The sequence below is a fragment of the Lagenorhynchus albirostris genome, chromosome 10 (genome assembly GCF_949774975.1).
Source record: "Lagenorhynchus albirostris chromosome 10, mLagAlb1.1, whole genome shotgun sequence".
NCBI lineage: Eukaryota > Metazoa > Chordata > Mammalia > Artiodactyla > Delphinidae > Lagenorhynchus > Lagenorhynchus albirostris.
Window position 1 is genome coordinate 61,710,340 of NC_083104.1, and position 16,942 is coordinate 61,727,281.

At 36.1% G+C, this 16,942-nt stretch overlaps 1 protein-coding gene across 1 annotated transcript in view; it reads right to left on the reverse strand.

The window, feature by feature from the left end:
* Positions 1 to 9,768: 9,768 nt before the first annotated feature.
* The window catches only part of HCRTR2 (hypocretin receptor 2), a 120,889-nt gene continuing 113,715 nt past the window's right edge, over positions 9,769 to 16,942 (reverse strand). The window contains exons 6-8 of the mRNA XM_060164117.1: positions 15,443 to 15,564; positions 12,345 to 12,570; positions 9,769 to 9,811 (exon numbers count right to left, since the gene is read on the reverse strand). Coding sequence (XP_060020100.1) covers positions 9,769 to 9,811; positions 12,345 to 12,570; positions 15,443 to 15,564 — 391 coding nt within the window. The remainder of the gene's footprint in view (positions 9,812 to 12,344; positions 12,571 to 15,442; positions 15,565 to 16,942) is intronic.

Below are 16,942 nucleotides of genomic sequence, written 5' to 3' on the forward strand. Positions count from 1 at the left end.
AAATGCTTTCAGTTTTTCACCATTGAGGACAATGTTGGGTGTGGGTTTGTCATATATGGCCTTTATTATGTTGAGGAAATTTCCCTCTATGCCTACTTTCTGCAGGGTTTTTATCATACATGGGTGTTGAATTTTGTCGAAAGCTTTCTCTGCATCTATTGAGATGATCATATGGTTTTTCTCCTTCAATTTGTTAATATGGTGTATCACGTTGATTGATTTCCCTATATGGAAGAATCCTTGCATTCCTGGAATAAACCCCACTTCATCATGGTGTATGATCCTTTTAACGTGCTGTTGGATCTTGTTTGCTAGTATTTTGTTGAGGATTTTTGCATCTATGTTCATCAGTGATATTGGCCTGTAGTTTTCTTTTTTTGTGACATCTTTGTCTGGTTTTGTTATCATGGTGATGGTGGCCTCGTAGAATGAGTTTGGGAGTGTTCCTCCCCCTACTATATTTTGGAAGAGTTTGAGAAGGATAGGTGTTAGCTCTTCTCTAAATATTTGATAGAACTCGCCTGTGAAGCCATCTGGTCCTGGGCTTTGGTTTGTTGGAAAATTTTTAATCACAGTTTCAATTTCAGTGCTTGTGATTGGTCTGTTCATGTTTTCTATTTCTTCCTGATTCAGTCTTGGCAGGTTGTGCATTTCTAAGAATTTGTCCATTTCTTCCAGGTTGTCCATTTTATTGGCATAGAGTTGCTTGTAGTAATCTCTCATCATCTTTTGTATTTCTGCTGTGTCAGTTGTTACTTCTCCTTTTTCATTTCTAATTCTATTGATTTGAGTCTTCTCCCTTTTTTTCTTGATGAGTCTGGCTAGTGGTTTATCAATTTTGTTTATCTTCTCAAAGAACCAGCTTTTAGTTTTATTGATCTTTGCTCTCATTTCCTTCATTTCTTTTTCATTTATTTCTGATCTGATCTTTATGATTTCTTTCCTTCTGCTAACTTTGCAGTTTTTTTGTTCTTCTTTCTCTAATTGTATTAGGTACAAGGTTAGGTTGTTTATTCAAGATGTTTCCTGTTTCTTAAGGTAGGATTGTATTGCTCTAAACTTCCCTCTTAGAACTGCTTTTGCTGCATCCCATAGGTTTTGGGTCATCATGTCTCCATTGTCATTTGTTTCTAGGTATTTTTTGATTTCCTCTTTGATTTCTTCAGTAGTCACTTCGTAATTAAATAGTGTATTGTTTAGCCTCCATGTGTTTGTATTTTTTATAGGTGTTTTCCTGTAATTGATATCTAGTCTCATAGCGTTGTGGTTGGAAAAGATACTTGATACAATTTCAGTTTTCTTAAATTTACCAAGGCTTGATTTTTGACCCAAGATATGATCTCTCCTGGAGAATGTTCCATGAGCACTTGAGGAAAATGTGCATTCTGTTGTTTTTGGATGGAATGTCCTATAAATATCAATTAAGTCCATTTTGTTTAATGTATCATTTAAAGCTTGTGTTTCCTTGTTTATTTTCATTTTGGATGATCTGTCCATTGGTGAAAGTGGGGTGTTAAAGTCGCCTACTATGAATGTGTTACTGTTGATTTCCCCTTTTATGGCTGTTAGTATTTGCCTTATGTATTGAGGTGCTCCTATGTTGGGTGCATAAATATTTACAATTGTTATATCTTCTTCTTGGATTGACCCCTTGATCATTTTGTAGTGTCCTTTTTGTCTCTTGTAGTAGTCTTTATTTTAAAGTCTATTTTGTCTGATATGAGAATTGCTACTCCAGCTTTCTTTTGGTTTCCATCTGCATGGAATATCTTTTTCCATCCCCTCACTTTCAGTCTGTATGTGTCCCTAGATCTGAAGTGGGTCTCTTTTAGACAGCATATATATGGGTCTTGCTTTTGTATCCATTCAGCCAGACTGTTTCTTTTGGTGGGAGCATTTAGTCCATTTACATTTAAGGTAATTATCGATATGTATGTTCCTATTCCCATTTTCTTAATTGTTTTGGGTTCCTTATTGTAGGTCTTTTCATTCTCTTGTGTTTCTTGCCTAGGGAAGTTCCTCTAGTATTTGTTGTAAAGCTGGTTTGGTGTTGCTGAACTCTCTCAGCTTTTCCTTGTCTGTAAAGTTTTTAATTTCTCTATCAAATCTGAATGAGATCCTTGCTGGATAAAATAATCTTGGTTGCAGGTTTTTCTCCTTCATCAATTTAAATATGTCCTGCCATCCCTTCTGGCTTGCAGAGTTTCTGCTGAAACATCAGCTGTTAACCTTATGGGGATTCCCTTGTGTGTTACTTGCTGTTTTTTTCTTGCTGCTTTTAATATGTTTAGAATGCTATTAAGTTTTGAACCACAGATTTCTGCTAATTGAGTGAGGAAACAATTTTGTCTTTCTCAATCTTCTGAATTCCACCTTCTCACTCCATTCCAGTAATGTGTAAAATAAGTCATTATAAGAGCACCCTTTAGGGTCAAGAAGGTAAGGAAAAAATGTCCCCTTTCAACAAGAGGAGAATAACAACCAGGGAGTAATAGTTGAAATGAAATAATCAGATTATATCAGTAAAACAAAACAAAATGAAACAGGGTTTCCAGATACTTCCTTATAATAATACATCCTAAAGACCTAGACTATATTTTCACATGAGGAAGGTAAGTTTTGAGAATTGGCAGATGCAAGGGAAGATGCATAATTTGTAAAGAGAAAAGTACAGTTTTTGAATAAAAACATTTTAATTAATTAAGTCAGTTCTTAAAAGCCAAAACATTGGACAGAGCACATGGAGAATACTTTCCTTAGAGTAGGACAGAATGCAACATGATTAGCTTTATAATCAGATGAAGGGTGTGCTGTTGCCTTGTCATTACACAGAGGATGGTAAGGTAAGTTTCACTATGACAACAGCTCAGTGGGAGGAACGAAGGACAGGATTTAGAAAGTAAAGCATCCCAGCCACAGACGCATTTGAAAAGGATAACCTACTATTTTTAAAAGACAATAAATAAGGAAATTATTCATAGCTAGCTCAGTAGAAAATAAGATGACCCAAACACATGGTGATAAGGGAAGATTGGACAAGGAGAAGGAAGAGTGGAGATGATTTGCAAGATCAAATTAAGCAAATTTATACAGTCTTAATAGGCATTTCTAAATAATGAAATTATTTTCAGAACAGCTTCTGACGCAGGAAGAAAAACAATAAGGGCTCATGATAGCAGAGACAGGGTAAAGAAGGTGATGTAATTAATGCCATGGCCCACTTTCCACTGCAGATGTAAATCTTTGGAGTGCAATCCCCAGTGAGAGAGGAGTAGCTGCCTAGCAACTGAACTCAATAGGCTTTTATGCCTTTTTTTACTCATTTATTCTCAAAGCTTTAGGACAGCAGACTCTCTTTTATAAAAACAGTCATGATTTTCATCAGGGAAAAAAGTAAGAATTTTTTTTAAGTAAATAATGTCTCCTAAAAGAGAACCCTCTTACAATGTTGGTGGGAGGGTAAATTGGTGCAGTCACTATGGAAAACAGTATGGAGGTTCCTCAGAAAACTAAAAATAGAGTTGCCATACAATCCAGCAATTCCACTGCTGGACATATATCCAGACAAAACTATGATTCAAAAAGATACATGCACCCTTATGTTCATAGCAACATTGTTTACAATAGCCAAGACATGGAAACAACTTAAATGTCCATCAACAGATGAATGGATAAAGAAGACATGGTACATCTATACAATGGAATATTAGACATAAAAAAAGAATGAAATAATGCCATTTACAACAACATGGATAGACCTAGAGATTATCATACTAAGTGAAGTAAGGTCAGAAAGAGAAAGACAAATACATAAGATATCACTTGTATGTGGAATCTAAAGTATGGCACAAATGAATTTACTTATGAAACAGAAACAGACTCACAGACATAGAGAACAGACTAATGGTTGTAAAGGGGGAGGAGGGAAAGGAGAGGGATGGACTGGGAGTTTGGTGTTATTAGATGCAAACTGTCACATATAGAATGGATAAACAAGATCCTACTGTATACCACAGAGAACTATATTCAATATCCTGGGATAAACCATAATGGAAAATAATATGAAAAAGAATGTATATATGTGTATAAGTGAGTCACTTTGCTGTATGGCAGAAATTAACACAACACTGTAAGTCAACTATACTTCAAAAAAATAATAAAAATTTGGATTTTCTACCAAAAAAAATGTCTCCTAATGACTGCAGTACCACCTGGGGTCTTAATTTTCTTTGAGTGGGGAAGAAGGTAAGTCCAGGATGAGACAGATGAACTGGGATAAAATATAAGGGTAAAGAGTCCAGTCGTCCCTTTGGGGTTGAGGAGCGAGGTTGTCGTGGAAATCTAAGTGTGAAATGAAAAGATGGATAAGCAATTGTTGGCTCAGAATATGATGAGGGTTTTGCATTTCAGTGGAGGATCTATTGTCTTAGGAGACAGTAAGTTACAAGGTGGAGCCTGTGATCTGCACTATGAGGGACTGTGGGAGGGATTTGAAGAAGTGTGGAAACAAAGCCTTTCACATTAAGGAGAACAGGAAATGTGAAGCTGGATTCCTGGATGCATCACCCACACAGATCCAAGTGTTAATGTGTATGAGTGAAGGGAAGAGAGATCAAGAGGCAGACAAGGCAGCAACAGAGGGAGGTTCACAGGGATGAAGCTCTCCAAGGGACTAGATTTCGCTTACAGGTGGAAGGGGAGTCATCTGGGCCTAGGATTTGTGCAAAAGACAGTTCTGGTGCCACCTCCCCCTTCAGTGGTGGTAGGAGAATGGGAATCAGTGCTGCCAACCTTAATATGTGGTTTAGTTTTGGTAAAAAAAAAAAAGGCATGAGTGGTGTAGACATTGAAAATATAGGGCATTGATTGTTCACAGTGGAAAGGGAGTTTCTATGGAAAGAACTGGGACAACATGGAATAAAAGAATGAGCTGGGGAAATAATTTCCATGCAATTATTATTAATTCATTGATTCAAGAGATATTTATCAGGGGACTTCTCTGTGGCAGGCACTGTTCCAGGAACCAGTGATATAGCCGTAAAAAACACAGAGCATATCTGTGGCTTCAAGGACTTTAGATTCTTATTGATTATTTTAAAGGCAATTTACAGATAGTTTACAGACTTCTTTTCACTTGTCCCAAACTGGTATAACTATATGAGTGCTAGTAAAATAAATCAATGAACAAACAAATAATAAATGAAAGAAAGAAAGAAAGAGGAAAGGAAGGAAGGAAGAAAAAGAAAGAAAGAAAGGAAGGAAGGAAGGAAGGAAGGAATTACAAAGGAAGAAACAAAGAAAAAATAATAATCTTAGGTAAAAGCCTGTCTAGAATAGCAGGGAAATGAAACCTGTATATTTGTAAGAGTGAGGAAAACTAGCCACCAAACTAAAAGGTATAATTTAAGAGAGGGATAAGCTAGATGAAGAAGGGAACTCTTCAAAAGCCTGGAATATAAAACTAATATACTTCGTGAAATACTCTCAGACCAAATAACTCAGTGAGATTATCTCTCTGTCTATCTATCTATCTATCAACTATCTATCTATCTATCTATCTATCTATCTATCTATCTATCTATATACAATTGACCCTTGAACAATGCTGGGGTTAGGGGTGCCCACCCTTACTCAGTAGGAAATCTGCATATAACTTTATAGTGGGTCTTCTGTATCTACAACTGTAGAATTTACTATTAAAAACTCCTAGTATAAATGGACCTGTATAGCTCGAATCCGTGTCATTCAAGGTCAATTTTATATATATATATATATATATATATATATATATATATATATACACACACATATATATACTTATATGTATATAAAATATATGTAAAATATACATTCTTAAATTTATTATTGAACTTAAAATAGTCCTAAAACTTTTAAATATAACGACCAAGAAAAAAATTGCCTAATTATGTAAATGCCATGTTTACTAGTCTAATACTGCATTAAAAATCACAATGTCATCATTTCCTCTAAGTCAAAGCAAGATCTACTGTATATATCACTCAGTTATACATATACATGCATAGATGCATGTATATGTGTTGATAATACTCTAAAATGACCATTTTTCCTATTCCTTAATGGATATTGTACATGATCTAGACACAGCTTTATAAACAAGTTCCACTCTGTCCACTTGAACTGTGTAAGGGGAGCTTCCAAATCTGTGCCCCTGTGGAAGGGAACAGCACTTCTTTCTGGAGATGCTCTTGTTATCACATCTGCAATAAATTAATCTTCATGTTGCCATGGTCTGCTGAGGATTTCCCAATCTCACAAATATTTTGTTTGTACTATTCTCCCTTTGAGTTAACATATTAAATCAAACATTGGGAAATTAATTAGAAATTGATTACTTAATAAACAACCGTGTTTTTTGTTTGTTTTAAATTGAGTTTTATGTTTCTGCCATTGTACAGGGTCCAAACCAATGAAAAGTAATGGAAGAGATGTTTTGTTTCCAAAGGTGGCAGCAGCAGCACCTGCTCAGGTGTACATCCCTAGTGACCTGCTATGGCCTTGGCCTGAGAGTCAGCGAGGTTAGCTGAGGCAGCGAGCTTAGCTGAGGCTTGAAAAGGGAGCTAACACATATCCAGAAGACCACAGATACACAGATATTGGCGACCAAAAATGCGGTTTTGGGGGATGTAAAATTGTAAATATTTGTATATATAGAAATGTAAAGGTTTTTTTTCTTTTTCTTGAGCTTTGCTTCATTTGTTCTCAAATGAGTCACTTGCCACTGATTCACTTCAGGAGATGACCCAAGACAAGAATCAAACCTATTTACCTGTTGGCTAGGGCTGGGCTGGAGAAGGCCCGGGAGGTCTGTAGGGCATGGCAGGCGGTGGGGGGAGGCGGGCCCTGCTTGGCTAGGGTGGGCCTGAGGGAAGGACAGCAGTTGGATAATGGAACAGCAGCGTCAGAAGGGCAAGGCCCAAGAGGCGCTTCGAGAACTTTCCTCTGTTACTTCCTTCCCATTCCTGGCCACTGACCCCGATGAAAGTGAAGCTGAGTGACCTCTCTTCATGACTCTGGGGGGAGGTTTGGCCAAGCACCTGGTCTGTGAAATGGATCACTCAAAGCAAAAACCCTCGCTGCTAAAACAGCTGGTCTTTCCTGGAATTTCATCCTGAAAGTTTCACTTTATGTTTTGAAACCGCCCCACATTCAAATCTTATTTCCCTGGAAGGAGCCAAGCATTGACCTTCCCCAGTTTCTATGGCTCCATTTCGATCAAAGTTAGAAACAACAGTGCTGAATAAAAATGGATTTTTAAATTAAAATCCTTAGCTGTTGATTCCACAATTTATCAGAATCATTAGGTGAATGGAAAGCAGAAAATATACATTTTAAAATTTATCAGTGAACTTAAAATAGTCCTAAAAGTTTAGATACAATGACCAAGAAAAAACTTGCTTATTTATGCAAATGCTGTACTTATTATTCTAATAACAAATTGAAAACCACAAGGTCATCATTTCCTCTAAGTCAAAACAAGACTAAGTAAATCTCTTAACTCAGATAAAACTCCTAAATTTAATGCTCTATGTAGGCAGTTTTACATAATTTTTATGAAATATTTATTAATCCTAACCATCTTTATTATTGTATCTGCTCTTAAAAACAACATTAAAAACCTTTTATATCATGATTTTCCCTGGTTATATAAACTTATTGGGAAAAATATTTTGGTCATTAAGTCCTGCACCAGAGGGCTTAATTCAATTCTTAACTGCAAAGATTTGACACTAGTTATGAGTGAATATCCAACTTATCTAGTGAACAACAGCAAGATTTTTCATACAATAGAGAGGGCAGTGTGAATGTGATTATAGAATTCTCGATATGGTTTTTACTTTAAAACTACCTAAGCAGCATCCTTCAGGGTAGTTGGTATGCAATCGCGTTGGATTGGATAAGAAATTTCATCTTGCAGACACAGTAAATCAGGCATAAAGAACTTTAAATGTATAAAATAACTGTTAAACAAGTGACATGATGTTACACATGTGGCATACAACAATTATAGAAATACATTTCATGAAAAACTTAAAAGGCATTCTGACTCGAAAACTTACAAAGAAATTTTGAGATCATAGAAATACGTGGCAAGAGGGTGGGAGTAATTTTCTCCCTCTTTAATTGCAATAGTTCTCTAGAAAACAATCCCCTTTGAATTTGGGGAGATAACAGTGTTTTTCATGCCTTTGCACTTCACTTTCTATGTGCATAAGATAATAGAATAGACTTAAATTAACAATATTTTCTGTTTACATATATTGTCTCTAAAAAAAATCTATAATTTTGCTTCATGCCGTTTGAAAGCTAATTGCACATAACCTAATAGAATTTACTCTTTTTTGACTTGTAACTTGTAGGAAAATCTTCTGTTGTAAAATTAATTGGAACTGAAAAGTTTTTCTAAATTATAATGACTTCCCAGATTGTTTTTGAAATGCATTTGATTATTATTATTTATATCAAATGTAAAACATCTATTATTACACTAGCATTAAAATAGTAATAGCCCTCTTCACAATTTGTGTCCAAAAGTATCTATGAGGTTTGTCATTCTGACATTGTCATTCAGGTTTATGTATATTCAGATTACATTTTATAAGCATATTTTCTTTTATCTTCATTAAAACAATGTACACTGGTAGTGAAGCTCAATATCATTGTGCCTGACAGTTTTGCAATTAACTTATCAATGATTTATAACAGTTATTTAATACCTAAGAAATGTTCCAAGCCTTGGAGAATTTAGAAGACATTTTCCTCAGAAACTGAGAATTACCTTTTTACCAAGAATGAATGAATTCGAATATCAACGTTATCATAGGTTTGTAGAAATTCAGAAATAATGAACTTCAAATGGATTCTGTATTAGGTAAAATTATTATCACATTCTTATTGATAACAAAATTTCAGTAAAATTAATGACATTTTACATTCAATCTGTGAAATATAGCAAAACAAGAGAGATATATATTCTATGTGTAGCATCAAACAGTCACAACACACTGCTTTCAGAAGAAGTCTTCTAATTTGTGTTATTAGCACGTAAGTAGTTGACCCTTTGTTCCATAAGACTGGCAGGTTTTGGGAACACCTGTTTCTTTCCCATTTGTCCTATGATGGTCAGTACTAAATCCAGACCTCTTAGGAGGATTCTTGTATCAACAAGTTGACAGCAGTGTGCCTGGGCTGTTATTCCATTCCCATAGTTTCTTGTAAGGACTGGTGTGTGTTTGCTTTTTCCTTCTGGGAAATGCTCATTCTTGGCAACTGTCTGCTTCTACAAACTTAGGTTTTTGTAAGGGTAAATAAAACTGGAGATTTGAAGGTTTTAGTTAGAAACTCAGGGACTTCCCTGGTGGTCCAGTGGTTAAGACTTTGCCTTCCAATGCAGGGGGTGAGGGTTTGACCCCAGGTCGGGGAGCTAAGATCCCACATGCCTCGGGGTCAAAAAACCAAAACATAAAACAGAAGCAATATTGTAATAAACTCAATAAAGTCTTTTTAAAAAAATGGTCCACATCAAAAAAATCTTAAAAAAAAAAAAAGAAAGAAAGAAACTCAAATCATCCGAGTAGCCATAAAGCACGCCAGGGCTTTAAAACCTGTCTTCTTCCAAACTGCACTTGTAACACAGGGGCACTATTTCATAAAGCATTACCTCTTTGAGTGAGATAATGCTGAGTGACTTTCAACATTGGTACTCAGCCTCTTCTTTCTGACCTCCAATCAGGTTGACAGTAGTGATGACGGTGGTCCCTGTTGTAGATACCTGGGCAGTAAAATACTTTATTTCACATGGGCTAGTATGTCAGTGCCAGGTGGTAGTCTCTGGAGCAGTGGTTCTCAAATTTTAAGGCCCTTCAGAATCACCTGTAGGGCTTGTGAACATACAGATTCCTGTGTACCACCCCAAAGTTTCTGATTCGGCAAATCTGGGATAGGGTGAAGATCTGCATGTCTAATAAGTTCTCAGGTGATGCTGAATCTGATGGCTCAGGAAGCACACTTTGAAAATCATTGATTTAGAGCAAAGGAATTCTGACTTCTGAGTCTGTTCTTCACAAAATCACACAACTACTGCCTCTCTGAGCCTCTCTCTCTGTCTCTCCAGCTCTGGCTCTCACTTTCTTGCTCTCTCCCTCTCTCAATCTCTCTTCTTAAATGACAAATAACTAGATATATTAGGATCTAAAACATTTAGCTCTTACTCTGATCTCAGAATTGCTGATTCGGCAAATTACTTAGTTACTAAGGCATATGATCAATATTATTTGACATTATCCTCATCCTCAAACTAAAGTGCTAACGTCATAGCAATGTGAAAATCACAACTCTTCTTTCATGCAGCATAAATAAGAAAAAAAGTTCTCAGATGTACAAAGGGGAAAAAGCAGAGAGTTACAATAGTCTGCTTTCATTGATATTGTTCTGATAATTAGCAATATAATTTCAATAAACCTCATATTTGAGGGTAGTTTGTGCTTTGAGTAGTAAGAAGCACAAAGTAATCCCCAGTTCTAAGGCACAAAAACCGTTTGTGGATAATTTGGTTATATTCTTTCTGAAAGTGATGAGTTGGAAAAAAAAAGTAAGAAAAGAGCAAGATAACTTTTATGTTCTATGAAAATCTTTCTTAAATATTCTGCATATCTTTTGTTTCAATAAAATAAGAATGCCTGCTACTATACTATAAGAAGAGCAACTCTCCATGAACATCTCTTTTACTTTTAAAGTGACTATTTGAATCAGAATAATTTTGCAGAGAAGCAAATTGAAAATATCCGGGCTTCCCTGGTGGCGCAGTGGTTGAGAGTCCGCCTGCCGATGCAGGGGACACGGGTTTGTGCCCCGGTCTGGGAAGATCCCACATGCCGCGGAGCAGCTGGGCCCGTGAGCCATGGCCGCTGAGCCTGCGCGTCCGGAGCCTGTGCACCGCGGGAGTGGCCACAACAGTGAGAGGCCCGCGTACAGCAAAAAAAAAAAAAAAAAAGAAAAGAAAAAAAGAAAATATTCAGTACTTTGAACCCCAGATCTTACATTTGTATGGAACGTACTGCACTCCTGTTCATTTGTGTGTAACAGCAAACCCCTCCCTTCTCCTAGTCACCTGGCTCTCAGTCACAGGCCCAGGTAGAATTCACTAACATCAATAGAGTCACTGTAATTAAATAGAAACAGAAAAGTGCAACCTCCCTGTCCATGTCATGGTGAGGACCACCATCATTGGTTGCTTCCTGCTCTGAGTCTGAATCATCTCCCAGAATGCCTTGCTGCTCTGCAGCCTCTACCAACAGGTCCCCCACAGTGGACTGGAGCTGTCTTGAAGGCACATTCACACCCTAGCACCTAGCACGGTGGGTGCTTTCTGGGAGGTGTTTGATAGATGTTTACAAAACGTAAATAAATGCAAATATTTACCATCAAATCTCCATAGCATTACCCTGTCCAATATGGGACCCAGATGTGATTTGGTATTCTACTACCCTTTTTCTTTGTAAATTGAATTCTTAATTTCATCTAGCAAGGCCAGTTACCTCATTTTTATTGGTTAGAAGAATACAATAATGGGATATCTTAGTCTTAAATGTTGAAATCTTTCCTTAGAGATGGAAATTGTGTGTTTATAGTTACTCCACAGTTTTTATCTGAATACAGAGTCTTATTGGACATATGTTGAAATGATAAATGTTAGCAATGGTAAGGTTACAAACCCAAGAAAACTGTGTAAATGAGTTATAAAATTAATGGAAAATAAAGTTGAATAGTATACATGTTTTTATAGTTCTGAAAGATAGCTTTTGAGTTATCTAATATAATGTTATTTTGTATATAAATATACTCTCAAATGTCACACCATAATGACACTCTTTAGTGATTTTTTTAAAACTATAATGTCAACTAACATATCTCTTGTTAATCCAGAGTTAGTAATTGCTACTTCTTTTAGTAGCCAAAAGAAAACCAAAGGATAAGTTTGGGCAACTTTTAGCCACCAATTTGAAGGTAAGATTAAAATAACAATTAGAATTGGAAATGCTCATACATTTAATTGACACAAATCCTAATACACGAAGCTAAAAGTGAAACAGGCTGAAAATAAGTTCAGTGGAAGTTTCAACTTCTAACATATCTCAATCAAAAGTTGAGAAATGATTTTAAACTGACTTTATTTCCAAAGAGCAAGAGATCATTTTCTTTTTAAAAAAAAATGGGTCCACAAAGTAATAAAATTTCTGTGTACAGAGATTTAAAAAAAGAAGAGTGGTACTCAGGAATCCCTGTCCTAGGCATCAATCTTCTACCAGTTTTGGAGCGGCCCCGCACCGTTGGCCGCTGGGAGTGTGCTAACGCTCGTGAGCACGACCTGCTCGGACAGTTTTGATATGTTATCAATGTTGCTGATCTGGGTGGTCAGGGACTTTCGGCTCTCAGTGCTCGTCCGTCCCCGGGCCAGCGGATCCTCCTGGCGGTGATGAACTCCAAGACAACAGCAAGAAAATGCAGCTTTAAATTCCTCTCGAAATTTTCCTGGCAAACCAGGGAGAATGAAAGGAAAAGGAATTCAGTATGTTTTAACCAATCATGAATAAAATACAACTGACTGGCTCCTATTTTGGAAAAGGAAATTGGTTATTGGAAGCTTGGTACATCCTTTTTTAATAGTTAATTAATTATTTAACTGAAGTATAGTTGATTTACAATATCATGTTAGTTTCAGGTGTACAGCACAGTGAATGCTATATATATATATATATATATATATATATATATATATACACTCACACACATATATATCCATATATGTATACATATGTATATGTATATTCTTTTTTATATTCTTTTCCCTTATAGATTATTACAAAATACTGAGTATAGTCCCTGTGATATACAGTAGGACTTTGTTCTTTATCTATCTTATATATAGTAGCAGTAGTGTATAGGTTAATCCCAAACTCCTAATTTATCTTCCCTCTGCCCCTTTCCCTATTGGTAACCATAAGTTTGTTTTCTATGTCTGTGGGTCTATTTCTGTTTTGTAAATAGGCTCATTTGTATCACTGTTTTTTAGATTCCACATATAAGTGATATCATATGATATTTGTCTTTCTTTCTCTGTCTCACTTTACTTAGTATGATAATCTTTAGGTCCATCCATCTTGCTGCAAATATATACAATGGAATATTACTCAGCCATAAAAAAAGAATGAAATAATGCTTGGCACACTCTTGAAACACTGACACATTTCCATAAAATAGTGAGGCTGCTTTTCATACCCAATGTTTGGAGTTTGTTTCATGCCTTTAGAGGCAAACCTCCTATACTTGTGAATGTGGGTTATTGTTAACTAGATAACTATAGTAAAGCTGAGTATCAGCAGAAAGCTACCCAGAGATATTTAACGATTTAAAAAATGATGAAACCTAAGTTATATATGGCCAGACGTACACAGAAATTATCCCTGCATTGTACTCTGAAGAAACTGTTCTATTGACACAGTCAGTTCAACAAAATATCTAGAAAATTTCTAACGTTTCATAATCTGCATAAGGCAGGACAAACTGAAAGAAAAATAAACAACTTTAGAAGTTTTTCTTTATCTTTAAATTATTGATGTGACATTGGAGAAGGATAAGGATGAAACACTGACCTCTTAAGCCTCTAAGGGTAAATGGCAGTGTTGGAAATCACCAGTTCTTTTCTCTGAGCTTTGATTACCTACCTGGGTTGTTGAGTGATTAAAATTGGTGCCCACTGATTATCAGCTGCCTTCTTGCCTCATCTTAACCCCCATCATGGCACTTTGACTTGGTTCTGTGGCTTCTACTTCAGATAATTCTCCCTACGACCCTCTAATAGATTTTCCCTGTTTAGTACAAGCTCAGGGCCTTAGTCATCCCTAAGCCCAGGGCAAGTGTTTCCCCACTGCTTTTTTAGCCACAGCTCCTCAGGCCCTTCTTCCTTCAAACAGCACTGGCGTGGTGGTCTCTGCTTATCCCAGTCTGAATGTAGTCTTTATTTTGGAGACTGGGGTTGAATGTGTCAGGGGAAGGCATGAAAAGGGGCAACTGAATACAAACCACCCCTCACATATACACCACCTGATTCACCAAAAGGTGAAATAAAGCAGGTATATAGAGGGTACATGCCATGACTGAAAAACAAAAAGTTATTTAAAACAAAAAGCCTAATTGGTTGTCTTTTTTAATAACCCATATAACCTGGAAGGCCAAAGGTGAAGTTAGAAAATGCACACACTTTATTCAGCATGCAATAAAATGAATTGCTTATTCTTCCATATAAAATCATCATATATTTGGAGATGGAAATAAAAAAGAAATAGCCAGTCTTCCCTGGTGGCATAGTGGTTAAGAATCCGCCTGCCAATGCAGGGGACATGGGTTCGAGCCCTGGTCTGGGAAGATCAAACATGCCGCGAAGCAACTAAGCCCATGTGCCACAACAACTGAGCCTGTGCTCTAGAGCCCACAAGCCACAACTATTGAAGCCTGCACACCCAGAGCCTGCGCTCTGCAACAAGAGAAGCCACCTTAATGAGAGGCCTGCACACCGCGACGAAGAGTGGCCCCCGCTTGCCTCAAATAAAAAGAAAGCCCGCACGCAGCAACGAAGACCCAATGCAGCCAAAAATAAATAAATAAATAATAAATTAATTTTAAAAAAAAAGAAATAGCTAACCGGTTGGAAAGAAGACAATGTAAAGATATAGCTAATTAAAACACAATTCTAAAACAATTAGGCAAAATGTTGGTAGATAAAACAATATTTAGTTAAATGATTTTTATAATTATATTGATCCCATAAACAGATGGGTGAAATCAATTGCACAGGTGTGTATGTGTGGTTCATTTAGCTTATGTGTTATTTAGAGGAATGTAATTTTTTTTATGGTCAGTGAGAAATCTTGAGATAAACCCAAGAGATGTTACCCATAAGAGAATTGTAAATACATAGAAATACCTAAAAGTGGAAAGGCTCCAATTCCATTTCAATTAGGCTACAAATGTTGTCAAAGGAAATGATACAAGCAAGGCTGTTTTATTTTCAGATAAAATGATTTTACATCTTTATAAATCATAAGTTTAATGTATGACAAGCAAGATTCTCTTATTCAGTTCTCACAGTTCTCACCTTCCTCCTATTTCAAATTTTCTTCTAAATTTTATGGAAAAAGTTACTTAGATAATTTTTTCTGATGCGTTAGGTAACACATGTTCCCTCTTATAAGGGAAAAACCTCAAGACCAGTCAGATCAGAGAAAAATACTCTCACTGTATCACAACTAATATCTTCATACCATTCAAAAGTGTTCAGACCTTCTGGTCATCGATCCCTCACCCTGGCCTGTGGTTTGTACAGAAGAAACAGTTGAAAACTCACCACTGAGAAAATTATAAATAATTGGGTTCGCAGCACTATTGGCATATACAAGCCAGTGTGAAAAGGTAAACCAGGCATATACAGTCTCTCTGTCTTCCGTGTGGGTAAACATCCCAAATACTCTGTAGGAAAAGAAACAGTAACATGAAATGCAGTGTGATTCTGGAAAGTACCTTTTAAACAATTAAATTCAAGGGTGAACACAGCCCTTGGTGGCAGTTCCCTGATTCCAGTGCTGCCCTGCAGGACAGACCACTTGTAGGTTTAGGGCACACAGTGGGGCTAGAATAACTTCAGTACCTGAAGGGCACCTCCAAGGCACAATTAGTAAATCAAAAGCCAAATCAGGTCAGAGAAGGTCTCTCCTGTAAACAACAGCAATAAGAATACAAAGGTTGAATATATATCTATCTACCTTCTTTCATTTTGTTTCTAAACACAATGGAGCAGCTTTTGTTACTATTTCATTTTGCGTGCATTTTATTTATTTATTTATTTAACACTGGAGTATAGTTGATTAACAATATTGTGTTAGTTTCAGGTGTACAACAAAGTAATTCAGTTATACATATACTGAATACTATGCTTTTTTCTAGTTCTTTTCCTGATTAGGTTATTACAGAATATTGAGCAGAGTTCCCTGTGCTATACAGTAGGTCCTTGTTGCTTATCTACTTTAAGCATAGCAGCGTGTACAAAAGCACTTCTAAATTGCAGTCTGTAAGCACTACTTCCTACTTTCATTTGTGCATTGATCAATATTACATTTCTTCAACTCCAATCTTACAGCCTTGCTGAAATTTGGCTTCTGGGATTTCTTTATATGCAGAGAAGAGCTAGTTTTCAATAGGCAAAATTCTGGTAATTTCTTAAAGTTCATGAGTTTTAATTTTTTTTTTATTATTTTAAACTCTGAAAAATATGTTATTATTATCTCCTTAAAGGTCATTTTTAAGATTTGTTCTGTACTTCAAAATACCCATTTATCAAATTGTATTCACTAGACAACAGCAGGCAACTTGCAACTACGCAATAAACGTATAGGCTGAAGATTATAATGCATTTACTGCCAGAGGGTCCATCACTGATTGTGGAATTTGTGCCTGTGATAGAAATATGTTGCCAGAATAAAGTGGTGTTCTATGGAGTACTACAGTTTTACAAAAATATAATATATAGTAAGACAACATGGATAAATAGAATTAATATGTTATGACCCTCTACCACAATGTATCTTTGAAATCCTAGAAAACCAGACCTGCTTTAAAGAAGTTGGTTTTGACTAGTCAGACAAAACACTAAGTTTCAAAGAAAAGAATTTAGGACTTTATTTGTAAGAGAAAGAAAACACGAGCCTAAAATGCAAGGGCAAACAGAGATAAGTATTTGAAGAAAATATGTGTGATAAAGAGCAAAACAATTTTCAAGGTTATTTTGAAATTTTTATTTTGTGACAAAGAGCAGAAGACTCAAAAAATGGAAACTATTTTAAATTTAACA